The 14940-nt window shown below is 39.4% G+C and overlaps 1 protein-coding gene across 1 annotated transcript in view; it reads left to right on the top strand.

Annotated features, from left to right (window-relative positions):
- The window catches only part of MYH11 (myosin, heavy chain 11, smooth muscle), a 64760-nt gene that overhangs the window by 23577 nt on the left and 26243 nt on the right, over nt 1-14940 (top strand). Inside the window, exons 5-10 of the mRNA XM_009324774.1 lie at nt 5661-5763; nt 7486-7506; nt 9930-10022; nt 10832-10895; nt 13031-13129; nt 14176-14319. Of these exons, the coding sequence (XP_009323049.1) occupies nt 5661-5763; nt 7486-7506; nt 9930-10022; nt 10832-10895; nt 13031-13129; nt 14176-14319 (524 nt within the window). The remainder of the gene's footprint in view (nt 1-5660; nt 5764-7485; nt 7507-9929; nt 10023-10831; nt 10896-13030; nt 13130-14175; nt 14320-14940) is intronic.

Here is a 14940-nt window from a genome sequence, read left to right as displayed (position 1 = left end):
GTGGCAAAATGCAAGCAGAAACTGTGTGCTTTAAGTACTCCGTGCTGTGTGCTTTGTACTACTTCTGCAAAGTTATTCCATTGTTAGTAGAGCTCACCTGGAAACCAAAGGCCTGGTGGGATGCCGAGTACCTGGGACTCGCCTGACATGCAGCTGGGGCATGGGCAGGGGCATAGATCTGAGAACGAGGAGTGATTCCATGTTTCTGAGTATAAATATACCCATTCTCAGGACTTCACCCTCAGCTCATTGAACCTACATTCACGTGGTTAAGTATTGTTTGCATTCTTTTCCAATCCCTAACCTTTGTGTGATTAACTGTGGTATGTTTAAAATGCTCCATCTGTCTGTAATGCTCATGGGTTCTAATGCTTCCTCAGAATTCCCATCTCTCCTAGATTTTGTTATTTCCTCTACATTTTCTTAATAACTACACACATACTGCCTTTGATCTACTCTCCTCTGTGCACACATCCTTTCTGCTGTTAGCTCTTTCCCATGGGCAGCATCACTGAACATCCTCTCATGTCATTCACTGCCAGTTCCTCTCTGCCACTTTACAGTCAGCTTTAAAACCGCACATCCTATCATGCACATTTACAAGCTGCCTCTCTGGAACATAAGAAACTTTATACCATGGCTGTGCTTACTAACTAATATATCTGTGGCTGCGTTATTATACCATACCATACCATATATAATAAATATACAATATATAATACTGCACTAATGGTATGAAATCCTATTGTTTTCTGTGTCTAAAAATTAAGACAGTTAAGACTTTTCCATCCTTGTGTTTTGGTCCCTGTACTGTTCTGGGCAGCCCCCACTGCTCTGCCTGGCTATTGGGATTCCCGGAAATTCCTGCCTGCGCTTAGGCATCCCCCACTGGAGTCTCTCTTCTTTGACACTGGAGTTTGCCATGCAATATTCTGTATTCACTCTTGCAAAGACCGTGCTGGTCTGTGTTGATCAGCAATCAGATATTGCTGAAGGAAAAATCCCAAGAAATCTGTCCATTTACTCAGAGACCTGAGCAACCTTGGTGCATCAGCAACTAAGCGTGAATTGGACTAAGCAATGGCCAGTGAACAGGCTTGTGACTTTTCAAGCTTCTTCCAATTTCAGTAAAGGCAACAGCCCTCAAAGGAGACTTCTGGCCTTTAAGTTGTTCAATTTCTACAGATACAAGTGGATCCTACTGGAGTTTTCAAAAGGTTTTTTACTAAAAATTCCGCAGGTGCTTATTTGCATAGCTAAGCACATGAATGTTTTAAAGATCTCCCCTTAAACCTGTCTGATCTTGGGGTTATCATATTTTAGCCACTTTCTGAAAAGAGTGGGTAGAATACTGTTTTCTAGAAAGCAGATGTGGCTAAAAGGGCTGTGCACAAGCTTCAGTTAAACAAGAAACCACCTTGAATGAGAAAACAGCCCGATCAAAATTCAGAATGTTTGGGGTAATGTGAAGATTGTGAAAACAAACACCTGTTAAACATTTTATAATCAAATAGTTTCTCATTACCTTTTACTTTTTTTCATACATGCATTTAGTTTGAATAGCTTCTATCAAAACATATGGTAGCAGGGTGCTATTTCCACTTGATTCGATGCAGTAACAGACAAAATAAGGGGTGAGGCAGTGACCATCCTGCCCTTTTCCCCTTCCTCCCCTCTCTCTTTTTGGGCAAACTCTCCAGAGCCTCACCCGGTCACGGGACCTCAGCCCGTTTTCTCCCCAACACGTGTCAAGAAGCAGAGTAATCCAGAACATCCTCCAAACTGCAAAGTCCCGTTAGTCAAAAGACTCCTCCACGAGAGAGCTAAACTCTCCTCTTTCCCAGCTCACTAAATCTCAAAGGCTGGAGCTGGCAAGCGTTGCTGCCTGGCCCTTCTCCCACACAGATATCTTGTGTAGCTTTAGACCTGGGGTGGAGCTTGGTGCTGAACCAGCTCAGTCTCTTTTGGGAATTTTTTATAAGTAAACTAGTATGATCAGTGGGCTGGCTTCTGAGCCGGGTCTCTAGGGGGGTACAGCTGGTCTAGGACAAAGATTTTCATTATCTTTGTACATCTCATACTGCAGGATGAAGCCTGCCAAGCCCTAATGTGATTTAGAGCACCTCATTGACTGCTCTGTGCACAGAGGCTTCCCGCAGTGCCAGCATAGCCAGATTAAGAGATGTGTGAACGGTCAATTTTTGTGGTTCATTGCTTACCGAAACAAATGCTGAAAATAAATTTTGCTGTTACTTTTTAGATGTTTCCAAAAGTGGAATTAAGCTAAGTCTTATATCATAATATTATTATAGAAAGCTTTCAGATTTTCCACAAAAAAACCCCACCTTTTAAACTGATTTTTTCCCAGTTATACCCAAACGTACAAGAGTCCTAGCTACACCACAGGCTCACCCCACAACAGTGGGGCCAACTTGCTAGTCTCACCTTGTCCTAATTTGGAAACCTATTCTAACTGCGATAATTTTCATTTAAGGTGAAGGTAATGGAGTCACAAAGGATTTAGTAGCTCATGTGGTACAAAAACTCTATTATAGCTGAGTTCTATATATGTGAGCTTATGTGCTTTAAGTCCTATACTGAGTTCCTAAAGCAATGCCTGGCAAGAAATGAGGGAAGAATAAATTTAGACTATGCCACACAATGTGAGAATGGTGTTTTTAACAGAGCAAGCCTGTAAGCCTAGTGGACCCTTTTGCTCTGGGAAAGCCAAGGAGTTTCTTAGGAGGAAAACATGTATGGGAAGTAGATTAAGTACTGCTATTGGGCTAATCAGAACTGTGCAACAGGACCTGATTTTGATCTATTTTTTTGTGTTGCTCATCTCAGCTGGGTGCAAAGAACAGCACTGGCAGTAAATGCACTGCCTCTCTGTATGGCAGGCAACAGGAATGATTTGAGATGCTTCAATTAAACAAATGATCAGTCTACTCCCAAGAGATCATGATTAGGACAATGGTAACCGCGTTTATATGGTGAAGTCCCAGTCTGGAACATAATTTAGGGGTAAAGACTGAGGAAAACAGGCACTCAGAAGAGAGGAGCAGAGTTCCTGGGAGGAACCCCGTTGTGTATGGTCCATGCCAAAACCACTGAAAGACGCTTGCAAGAAAAAGATCCATCTTTAAAAATTCAGTCACTGAGCTCAAAAGAGCATGTAGATTTTAAAACAGGTGGCATTTCTCATACCACCTCACAATGAAAGTTGTTTCTGCCACCCCAGAAATGGTGGTACTTCAAGGCAGATGCAGAGAAAAAAAGCAGCATGACCAATTCTGTTGCAGCTCAGTAGTTCTAGGAATTTCATCCACCTGTGAAGCAAACTAAGAGATTCACATGCTCTCCTCCTCCTGGGTCTTCTCCCTTGTAAGCTTCTTGATGTTCAGAGGCATTGAACCTGATCTAGCCATTCCTCCTCATTAGTCAGTTTTCAAACACGTGGTATTTTATCACTGAGATGAAATCTAGATGTTGTCATACAGCTGCGATATATCCTTCAGAGTTTGAGGGCTACTAATGTTGTTTAATGGATTCTTGTTTGTCATACCTGTCTATTGTCATGGGCACTTAAAAACGATCTGATGTGTTGAAAAATTAGATGTATCCATCAGCTATGGACATTATTCTTCATTACTTAATGACTTTAGAGGTCATTTTTCCTACTTGTAGCTGTCGAGATCCTGTCAGTTTTCCATTTCATGTTGAAACATTTTCGTTTCCTGTTGAAGAACTTTTTATTGTCCACTTCAAAAGGAAGTTAAAGCCTCAAAGTCTATCTGCAGAAAATAGGAAAACCCTCATCCTGTGCAAGAGCAAAGAGTTAAGGATGAAAGCACAGAACAAAATGTTAAGTAACTTAAGCATTACAGTATGGTAGGATAATTACAAGTAAAATTATGCCATATATGGTAATATTCACAGGGATTCAGGGGAAAGCCAAATGATGGGCACTGTTGCCCTGGGAGAAAGGAAATGCAACTCATGTAGTGATGACCTACAAATAACCTTTAATAACATGGAATAGTTCAAAGCCTGGGGTTTGTTTGAAGAAATGTTGGGGGGGTTTTATTTTTTTTCCAAAGAAACAAAGTTGTAAGGTAGATTTATTTGAAAACTTTGTATGCATATGTCTTCAAATTGGTGTGCTTGGTTTGGAATTGTTCCCAGGACACTTAATTTTTATCAATAAAACATGGAAATGTTTTAGCACTGAAGCCCAGGCAGAGACGAATCCAACCTCTAAACTGTGCAAATTAACCCAGGTCTTGTGAAAAGGAATATATTCATCTCAATTATTTCTGGTTAAAACTCTAAAAGCCAGAAGAAACACTTCTCATCATGTCGTACCTCAGGCAGGAATTGTTTCTGGTTTCCTAAGGTTTACATCAATGTCAGCCCGTCTTGAAAGTTCTGCCCAGCACTTACTCATATTTTTTACGTCCATTTATCACTGGTCCCTTGGTAGGGAAAATTAACTCCTGTATTTCCTAATTAGGAAAAGAAGCAGAACTGCAATGGATCCAGCTAAATAGTTTCAGCTTCAAAAGAGTTGACAAATATCCATGGGATTTTTGAATGTATTGTTCTTTTTATTTTTAAATCCATTTTAGTTTAAATCCAAAGACAAAGAGGTCCAGCTTACATTTAGACTGTAGCCCTCCTCACAGCACTAGTTGATACGGTTGAAAGAACTATTTATTACATCCACACCCACTTCAATGCTCTTTTTGATTGCTGAGACAGGACAGTATAAAAACATTTTCGTCTATATAATCATCAGAGCCAAAGGTATCTAGAAGACTTGAGACAATGTAATGTGGCACTTAGAGAGGGAAAAGTAGACTGGAAATGTTCTTCTGAGAAAAGACTGTGTAAATCTGGCCCTTGCACCTGTACTTTGAAAACCAGTATTTTACTTTGAGAAAGGGCTTAAGAGTTGTAAGTAAACTTAACCCTGGAAGTCCTCCAGGAGGTGAAAAGTTACCACTGCCCTCCTGCTACCCAAGGGACTCTGCACGGAGCACAGCCAGGATGCCGATCCTGCTGGTCAGACACCTCCCCACACAAGATGTCCCTTACTATCCAGTTAGCAGGGACACCTCAGGCAGTCCCAGCTCTGGTCCCGCTGAATTCAAGGAGCATTTGAACATGGAGTTCAGATGAGGCAGGATCATTCGCTTATTCTCCAGCACTGATATAAGCTGTTAGTCTACTTTAATGCCACAGTTTCAAAAGAGAAATCTATTTTATTACTGCTGATGTTTTTTCTTACTGCTGGACCATACCATAGTTAATGTATTTGTTGGTCTTAAAACACAAGCAGACTCCCTGCCAGCTCCACTTCTCATAAATGTTCAGATGCTGCCAAAGCAAGATGAACTGCCATTCAAAAATGCATCATGTTTTAGAATTGCCTTAAATGGCCCAATGTCCAGTCAAAATACTAACAGGACAGAGATATAGCTCTGATAATGTGTTCTTTGCATGCTGAAGTCAGGTGGATTCAGAGAGATGGTGTTCTGGGGTAAATACTAACTGAGCCAGGCAGTTTCCAGTCCTGTTTTTATACACTAAATATATCACATGGCAGAAGGAGCCCACTAGTTACCTACCTTCTTTTGTGTTACTTTCTTTCCCCTCAGAGGTGAATCTGGTGCTGGCAAGACAGAAAATACCAAAAAGGTCATTCAGTACCTGGCTGTTGTTGCTTCATCACATAAGGGCAAAAAGGACACCACCATCACTGTAAGTGAGCTCTTCCGTATTCAACTCTTCTTCAAGCCTGTTAGGACTGTACTGAGCTGACTGTGCTAACAGCAAGTCAACATCTGTGGCTTGCCAAAGAGTCGACATACTAAGAGTACATAATTACGTCACAGCTCTATGTTTATGGAAAAAAAACTTTTGACACCCCCTTAGGCATCAAATCAGAATGTACTTCGCTAGAAGAGAAATATTCGTAGCTTTCCATATGCATAGCACCTATTTATATCCTAGCATGAAGCCCTTGAAATCTGCAAGGGCTTGGATCCTTATTTTACCCTTGGCCCCTGGCAACTATGAAGTTTGGGAAAGCCTTTAACTAACACATTTTCCAACTGCATCACAAAAATGTATACCAGCATTTAAACTTCCAAAGTTTTGATTGGCTTTGTTAGCAAGCAAGTTTTCTAACTAGCAGAGTCCCAGTATAAAACTTCTCTTTTCTTTTTACTCCTCTGTCAGAGACAACAATTTTGACAGGCCCAATTTTTTTAAAAGTATTTTGTTCCTTCCAAAATTTGTAATAGTCTTGCCTTAGTGACTAAAGTTCATTTCCTTGCTCTGAACCATAATATGAGCTTATACCTGCCCAGTTCCCGGAGATCATTAGCATGGCTGAGGCTCTCAACTGTCTTTGCTGTTTTCAATGATAACAACTCCAGGTCCTACGTCATTTCCAGCCTTTTAAATGTCGCTACATTTTTTTGCAGAAGTTTGAGTAATTCACTTTTATGACAAAACAGGCTTAATTCAGGAAGACATTTCAGTGTGTCCCAAATGCAAGACTGGGTCCAAAATAAGTAATTAGTAGGGCAGTGGGAAATGAAGTAAAAATCTCATGACCACACCTGTGCTGGCTCTTGGAGCTGCCCTTGCCTACCCTGTATGCCGGCAGACAGAGGACCCCAGAGTGCAGCCTGGCCTCTTCCACCATAAATAATTGTTGTTTATGTACAGCAGATTCTGCTTTGGGGCAGGGGAGGGAGTAGATGTCCCTTTGGGTAGTATTTTCTAGAAATCTGCGATTAAATTTAGTGGAAAGAGTCCAAGACTAAAGGCATCATTTTCCTTTGTTGAATGTTTATGCAAAAAACTTATTTCTTCCTACTGGGTCCCTGCTCAGTGGCTGGGGAAAATGAACTTGTAGTTTCAAGGCCATTCCTAACAGGCATGTAACTGCAGTTGCTGCTGACCTCTCTGGGGAATTAGGTGAGTCTCAGGATCAAACTGGCCCTGAGACAGACCTGAAGGCAAATATCCACCAGATGGGAGCTGAGAGAAAGTCTAAGTTGTTCTATAACATGCTGACAAATAGTAATTCAGTGACTGGGACTACTGATGCTGCAATTTCAGTCATTAAAAAATAATGAATAACAAAATGCCTCACCGTTGCACCAGAGAAGAACTGGGGTTTTACCATAAAAATATCTGTCCTTGTCTGGTCCTGGGAGACTAACCTGGGACTGGATCCAAATCCCATCCCTTTGCTTCAAGTTTTTTTTTTTTTCTTCAGTTAAAATGCTCTATATATGTTAATGGTATTTGTACTCTTGGTATGTCTGCAATAGATTGTTTGTATTTGTATTCCTTGTTTATTTGCACGGAAACTGTGTATTGGTTATTTTAATACAGGAAAAACAATAAAAATGTCTGTGTAATGGAAATGATACTGACACTTGTTTTATACCACGTTATTCAATACAGCAAGGTCCATCTTTTTCTTACGTGAGTAACTTAGACTCTTTGATGTGTGTTTAAGGCACTGAGTGTAGATCTGCATGCTATTGTTGCACCTCGAAAATTTAAGAGAGATTTTGTTGAAATATATTGTATGATATGATAAAAAGCAACAATAGCACCAAATGCTCTCACAAATCAACCCTAACTGTGTCAGGCTCCATGGTAAAGAATGAGGTCTGACACAGGCAGGGTCATCTTTCAAATATCACTCTCTTCTATATGTGTGTGTTCAAATTGCCATAGTTTGAATGACATTTCCCACGATCCTGAAAGAGCCACTCAGCCTGAAATGGAGCAATGTGATTTCTGAATGAAAATACCCAAATGCTTTCTGTGCTTCAGGTTGAACTTTTTAGGACTGTTGTGAAATAATTCCTAAACCTCACAGCGTTTGATTGATTTGGTTGGCTGCATGCTTTCCATTTGATATTGCTTTCAATTTTACCTTTTCATGTAACTGTTGAGAATTGTTCACATCCACAAAAGTTAGCATGTTCTTAGCTTGCTGCTATGATGTGTAACAGAGCAATTCCCACTGCAGCGTGTGTCTGCAGGTGTGTTTGTTAGGCCAGTTTCTTGCAGGCCCTCATAGGCCCTCCTGTGCTGTGGTGTGCCATACCAGCATACCAATGCTTTGGGAATACAGGCAGGTTTGCTGGCATATTCTTTCTGTTTCTGTGTCAGGCAAATGGGATTTTTTTTTTTAATGGGGGCTTTTTTACCCCATTCTGACTGCTGCCTCTCAGACTTCGGCTATGACAAAGGGCAATGTGTTGCCCCTTAGTTAATTTAGTACTTCATTTGACAAGCTCTCTGCAAAAAAACTAATTCATTGCTGGCATAGGCAACTCAGTGGAGTTCAGTGGACTTAGAGCTGCTTACCATGCTAGCAATTTGGAGCCACAGTTTTATACTCCAAGTTTATGGCACAGTTCAGTTCTCACTAGAAGCAGGTGGTATCTGTCTCAGTTTAGCAGACAAGGCTCTATTTTAGTCGTCACCATCTGATTTCAGCAACACCCTATGCTTACAGTGGAGTTTTTAAGTCTACAGAGTGTAACTGGAAAGAGTTTCTCAGTACAGAGAAACTTCACGGACTTTTCAGAATTCATGACTTATTCTAGGACTCCTGTATTAGCTTGTTTGGAAATCTTCCTTCCCTCTTCCTTCAGCTATTAGGTAGTAAGTTTGGGGGGATTTTTGGTGGGTTTTTTCTTTTCTTTTTTTCAAAATGCAGTCTTGATACATGCCTTAGCTCTTGAAAGATCTATGCTCTCAGGAAGGTGCCCATTCTCCCGTCTCGTGATCATGCAGATAAGTTTAGCCATTTGTTAACAATCTGTTGCTTTTTACTGATATTTTTGAGACAGCTCTCATCATTGCCACATTAAGTTACAAGACATTCAGGAATGGCAGAAAAAGGTTACCAGTTTTGCACATTAATTGGGAACCACTTTCATTTTCCAAATTATTTCCCCTAGATTCAACCTAAATATTGCCTTATTTTCTAATTAAAATTATTTAAATGATATCCTATTATCTATCAAGGACTTTTTCCTTTTCAGGGTGAGTTATTTGAAATAATGCATGTTATTGCAGAGTAGTACTCAAAGAATAGGATGAAAAGAAGCAAACGTGAAAGTGAGTGACCTCATAGGATAGAGCTGAATGAAAAGTTCAAAAAAGCTGTATTCATAAGGAAAGGATTTTTTCAACTTCATTGATTTGTTTAGAAATAGGAGTATTAAATGCATGCTTGTTTCATTGCATGATTTGTTTCATTAGCAATTACCAATCACAATTAACAATATAATATGAAGTTTGTGTGTTTGCATGAGAATTCATTATCCTAGTTTGAAATAAATCAATGCATTTCCATATTTAACCTAAATAGCCTTGCATGGATCATTATTAATAGACTTGATGAAATCTGCTTTGTAGCTTTGTGCTGCATTACATTAAAATGATTCTCGGCAAGTTATTCTAATTACATCGTCATTTGCTAGCAAAGGATTTCAATAAACTAACTTGAAAAAGACATGCTAGAGGTTCCTTTAAGAATATCCCTTCTAAAAATTATATTAAACTGGAAAAAAAATATATTTGACATTGAATGACCCTTTTTTTTAAGAAAGGCCAGTCATGATGTTAAACAGATTAATAGACTTTGATCTGTCACAGGCAACAGGGCTGGAAAAGGGTCATGTATACAGGATAGCAGTCAACTGCACAAATATATAAACACAAAGATTAACAGAGAATGAAAACAAATCCACATGAAGTGCAGTATTCAGCAAAAAAAAGTTGGAGGCTTAAATTGTCTTTCACATTTTTCTCCAGTGAACATTTGTTGGTTTAAATTAAGTAATTATGAAGTTTAGGGTTAACTGTGTCTGAATGAATTTTAGGGTGAGCTGGAAAAACAGCTTCTACAGGCAAACCCTATTCTTGAAGCTTTTGGAAATGCCAAAACAGTGAAGAATGACAACTCCTCCAGATTCGTAAGTAGGAGAAATCCAGTTGGGTCTATATAGGGGGGAGGTACGGCATCTTTTAAAACATGACGTGTTTTAAAACATGATGAGAGTGGCCCTCATCAGTGCTTCTCTCTAAAGAGCATCTTAAAATGAATCCCTTAAAAACAGTATAGAATTCCTCTCTGAAATAGGAATTTGGCCTTATAGAAAATTAAAGATCAAGCTCAAACTTGACAATACCATTGTCATCTCACAATTTAGCAGTCTATGTGTGGCCTTCCAGAGTCAGTTCCTGCTCCAGGACATACCCACCTTCAGAATATTTGCAAACAAAATCTATACTTTCTTTTTCTTTGCACCACATGAGATATATGTTGAGCATATATCTCATTAGGTGTGGCTGTTATTTAGCAAGAGAGGTTAATATAGTAAACTAAAAACTACTGGAGAGAAAGAAAGAACAGTCATACGGATTCAAGTTAGAATGATGTGGGCTGAGGGCTGTCACTATTTGATGACACTTTTTCCTGGGAGTGCTGGCAAATGCTTGTTTTCCTTGCAGACCCTCCTCTCCCACCTCTGCTCTCTCCCTGCAAAGTTCAGGGATCCATACAGATGAACCTTAGCAGAGGTTCAAATCTCTGCAGAGGGAATATCAGAGAAGTTCACTTCCTTTCAGGCTTTTCCACGGGTTGCCCCAGCAGGAGGGAATCAAGCATGTTATTGTTAAGAGGACGATGTACATGTCTTTTTAAACAGGCTAAATACTAATGTTGGAAAACCTGGCATAACCTGAAAGAACAGCCCAATCTAGATCTTCTTTTCATTCACAGGGCAAATTCATCCGCATCAACTTTGATGTGACAGGCTACATTGTCGGAGCAAACATAGAGACTTGTATCCTTTTCAGTGAGCTGCACTGGAAGCTAACTAGGGTGAGCAGAAGGAAGTAAGATAAACAAGCTCCATTGCATGTCTAAGAAAGGCAAATATTGCTGAGGCTGGTATAAACAAAGATGGAGGGAAGTGGCTCCATTTATGCTGATACCAGCTTTTCAGTTTGTCTTACTCTCATGTTTACATTTTCAGGTCTGTTTTCTCAGCTATAGGAAAGTGTGCTATTCCCCATATACAGCTTCAGAAAATGGAAGCACCATACCTAAGGCAACGGCAGGGGTTTTTAAAAGCAGAGTCCCAATAATAAGATAATGGGAAAAGATTGTTTTGTGATTAAGATTGCATGTGATATTGAGAGCTATGCGGTCATTTTATTTCGTATCAGTGTGATCCTGCATGGGTCACTCCAGTTCCCTGTGGTCTACATTTCCAGCTGCATAAAAAGTTTTGAAACTTTACTGTTTCTTACTGGTGCTGTCAGGCACTTTGAAAAAACACTGAATGCTTGGTATGATCACTACAGTTTACCCAGGAACTTGGAAAGTGCTTCCCAGTTCAAGTCCAGGTTTGGCACTTTGTCCTGGTCCTGACCATACGTTGGGATGAAGTCCAGATGCTCAGTACGGTCTCACCCTCAGCCCTGTGCACCCTGCTTTCTGTAAGAGAAGGGTCCTGAGCCTTGCAGACTGAATGATCAAGCCTGTGGCTGCATGTCCCCTGCTGTTTAGGTGTAGCAAAGGTCATAAATGTTGTACTGGGATAGAGGCATTCCAAGAAAAAGTATTGAGAATAACCTGTTAAGGGAGAAGTCTATACGATACTTAGTATGATAGCTTTCTAGTTCATGTCTGGGAGATTGAGGGGTCATTTTAATAAAAGTAATACACCTTTCCCTTCCACCCCTCTAAAGATTTTATATTAGTAAAGACAAAAGAGACAGGAAAAGCCAAAGAAGCTGGTGCGGCCAAAAGAGCTGTCTTAGGGTCCTTACAGTTCCTCTCCCTTTGTCAAACCAAGGGACAATTTATCCTGGAATTGACTTGATCTCTGCATATTTTATTAAACTGCCATGCTCAGAAATTACATGTTCTGGAAACTCACTCAACTGAAGTGAAGCAAATATTTTGCTGGTGCTGATGCCCCAGATAGCATCAAGTGCTAGGTATCTCCAGAGAACTTGACTGCTCTGGATGCTAAATACTGCCCTGCTGTTTCAAATGACACACACAGAGCAGTGAGCTATATATCAATAACCTCAATGTATATTTTCAGGAAGAAAGTACAGACATATCAGAGAAATTCAGCTCAGCCTGACTTTGCTTGCCAAGTACTGTTGCCTCTTCCCTTGGTTATGTTTATGAGATAGTGTGTTTTAATGAACAAATTAATATGTAGCTAGATTCCTCAGTGCTGCTTCTCTATACTCAGATGAGCATAGAGAAAGAGCTGCTTGCTCCAATAAATGAGAAAAAAAGATGCAGCTATGAAGAAGGACCATATCTCTTGGGTGTAGCATCAAACAACAAACAGTTTATCTTTCTGCTCTTATTTTGACAAGTGATCTTTAGAAAAAATCAGGTTTTAATTTTTTTGGTCTTAACTGAAGTTTTATCTATAGCACTATAGCTTTTAAAAAGTGAATCACTGACTGATAGTGAAATACTTACACTATTGCCAACTTCATTTTTAGTAGTTTAGAGTCACAAAAATGGACCATAAATAAAATTTGCTTTTATTGCTTTTATACCTACAATACTGGCCTCAAGAGCTTTTTTCTAGCAGCCCCACCTTTTGTTGAACAGTTTATATTGGTACCTCATTTTAAAAGTGGTGTGAATTATATCGTGAATACTATTTTTATATATCTGATTTCAGAAGCATTTATGTCTATCGTAGTGCTTATTATCATGATTACCAGCATTTACCATACAATAAGAGGTAGGAAATTGATCTACTCATTGTGGTGAGAATGTTACCAATACGAGGGCTCCTGCCACAGAATTAGACGCATGTTCATGGTAGACAAGCTCGTGGCAAATATTCCAACAATGCTATTGATGGTTCTGAGGCTGATGGCACAATTAAGGAAGGACTGAAATATGTTACTGATTTTTTTTAACACACTTGACAAACAGATTTGCTCGAAAAATCCCGTGCTATTCGTCAGGCTAAAGATGAGCGAACGTTTCATATCTTTTACTATTTGATTGCTGGAGCTTCTGAACAAATGAGAAGTAAGTTACTTGCTAATGATTCTTAGATCTCATTGAACAGTCTGAGCAATGGCTTACTTAAGTAATTTATCTTAACTTCTTTAATTGTATGTCATTCAATCCTTTCTATAAATGAACAGATCTTTAGCTATAGAAAATAATTCTCTCAGGTGAATTATAAGAAAGCTTCAATTTATTTCCACCTGTTTGAGCCAGGTTGTTTGCAGTTTACAGGATGTTTCAATTTACAGGACATGTAAACCCATTCAGATCCCATCTTGAATGATATCGAGAAGATGAACAGGGAAGAATTACTCATTTTTTACATGAAAGAAATTGGGGTTCCCAATAAAAATATTGGCTTGTGGTTGTAAAATAAATTAAGAGAATGTCTTTCCCACAGCACATTATTACACTGTGAAACCCATAGCTTCAGAACGTTGAGAAGGTGAAAAGTGTAAGTAGATACAAAAAAAAAGGATTAGACATGGAACATTAGATATTGGAACATCATATATGGTTCAAATATGACATCTTTACCTAAATCAAATCACTGGTTGCCAAAGAATGTATAAAGCAATGGATAACTCTGTATTTTCCCTGGTTTTTATGCTCTTACCTAAGAATCTGTTGTTGGCCACAGTATAGGGCTGAAGGGTCTTTTGGTCTGGCCCACTATGGTTGTTACCTGGTTCCATTCTTAGTATTACCTGAGATGAATCCCCACAGGGAGAGATGTAATTCTGAGTAGGTTACACATGGCGTTAAATAAAAGACTTTTGGGAAGAATGGCTCAGATTTGAGTCCGTAGGGTGCAAAATTCCACTGAGGGGCAGAGACATTCCCCAGTTACTAATGAAAACTGGAAACTTAACACAATCAAGCTTGCTAAATGAAGAGTTATTTTGAAAATATTTGTGCACCATAAAACCCTAAACTCCTCATACAAGCAGAGTCTTCCTTTGGTGAAAACACTGGTTTTTTTCCTGTTGTTCATCGGGAGAATTCATGAACCAAGAGCATTAAATTGATGCACTTAAGTAAAGCTTGTCTTTGTTGCTTTTTAGGTGATCTGTTGCTGGAAGGCTTCGGCAATTATACCTTTCTATCTAATGGCCACGTGCCTATTCCTGCTCAACAAGATGATGAGATGTTCCAGGAGACCTTGGAAGCCATGACAATTATGGGCTTTACTGAGGAGGAACAGATAGGTGAGAATTTTTAGCAAGATTGTATTCAAGGTATACATCTGCAAGTGACACTATATAGAGATGCAAATGCACAGAGGTTAATTCTGTCCAGAATAATCACTTTGCAAAATATACGTATGAAGTAAGATTCTACATTCATATAAGAAAATTAAGATTATTTAGATTTTATGTCCATGTTTCTTTGGAGAAGTGTGATCTTGCATGAACCACCAACTGGAGGATTCTAAATGCACCCATGTTATTTAAACTCTTGGCCTCTTGTTTCCTCTGTGTAAAACTATTACCAACCATTACCTAGCTACTGTTTCTAAGAAGTGCACTGTGAATTAGTGCCCATAGATTTCTCTCCTTCTCAGGAAGTATTAGATTAATTAAACCATAGATGTCTCATGGAAAGAGAATGAAGGTTCTCTCATAAGGCGAAACTTCTCAAGCACAGATTTGTTTCCACCTGACCTTAAGAATAATATGGGAACTTAGTTCTGCATGATCAGGAGAGACACAAGATCAAGGCAGGATCTAAACACAGGATCAAGATTACATAACACAAGCAGCATGGTCAGAGCCAGTAACAACAAGCAACCGAACTGGTGGCAGTACAGTGCCTGAAGACAACATAAA

This window comes from Pygoscelis adeliae, unplaced genomic scaffold (assembly GCF_000699105.1).
Source record: "Pygoscelis adeliae isolate BGI_AS28 unplaced genomic scaffold, ASM69910v1 Scaffold85, whole genome shotgun sequence".
Classification (NCBI taxonomy): Eukaryota; Metazoa; Chordata; class Aves; order Sphenisciformes; family Spheniscidae; genus Pygoscelis; species Pygoscelis adeliae.
The sequence above is the reverse complement of the archived record's forward strand: the minus strand, read 5'-3'. Positions and strand labels throughout refer to the sequence as shown.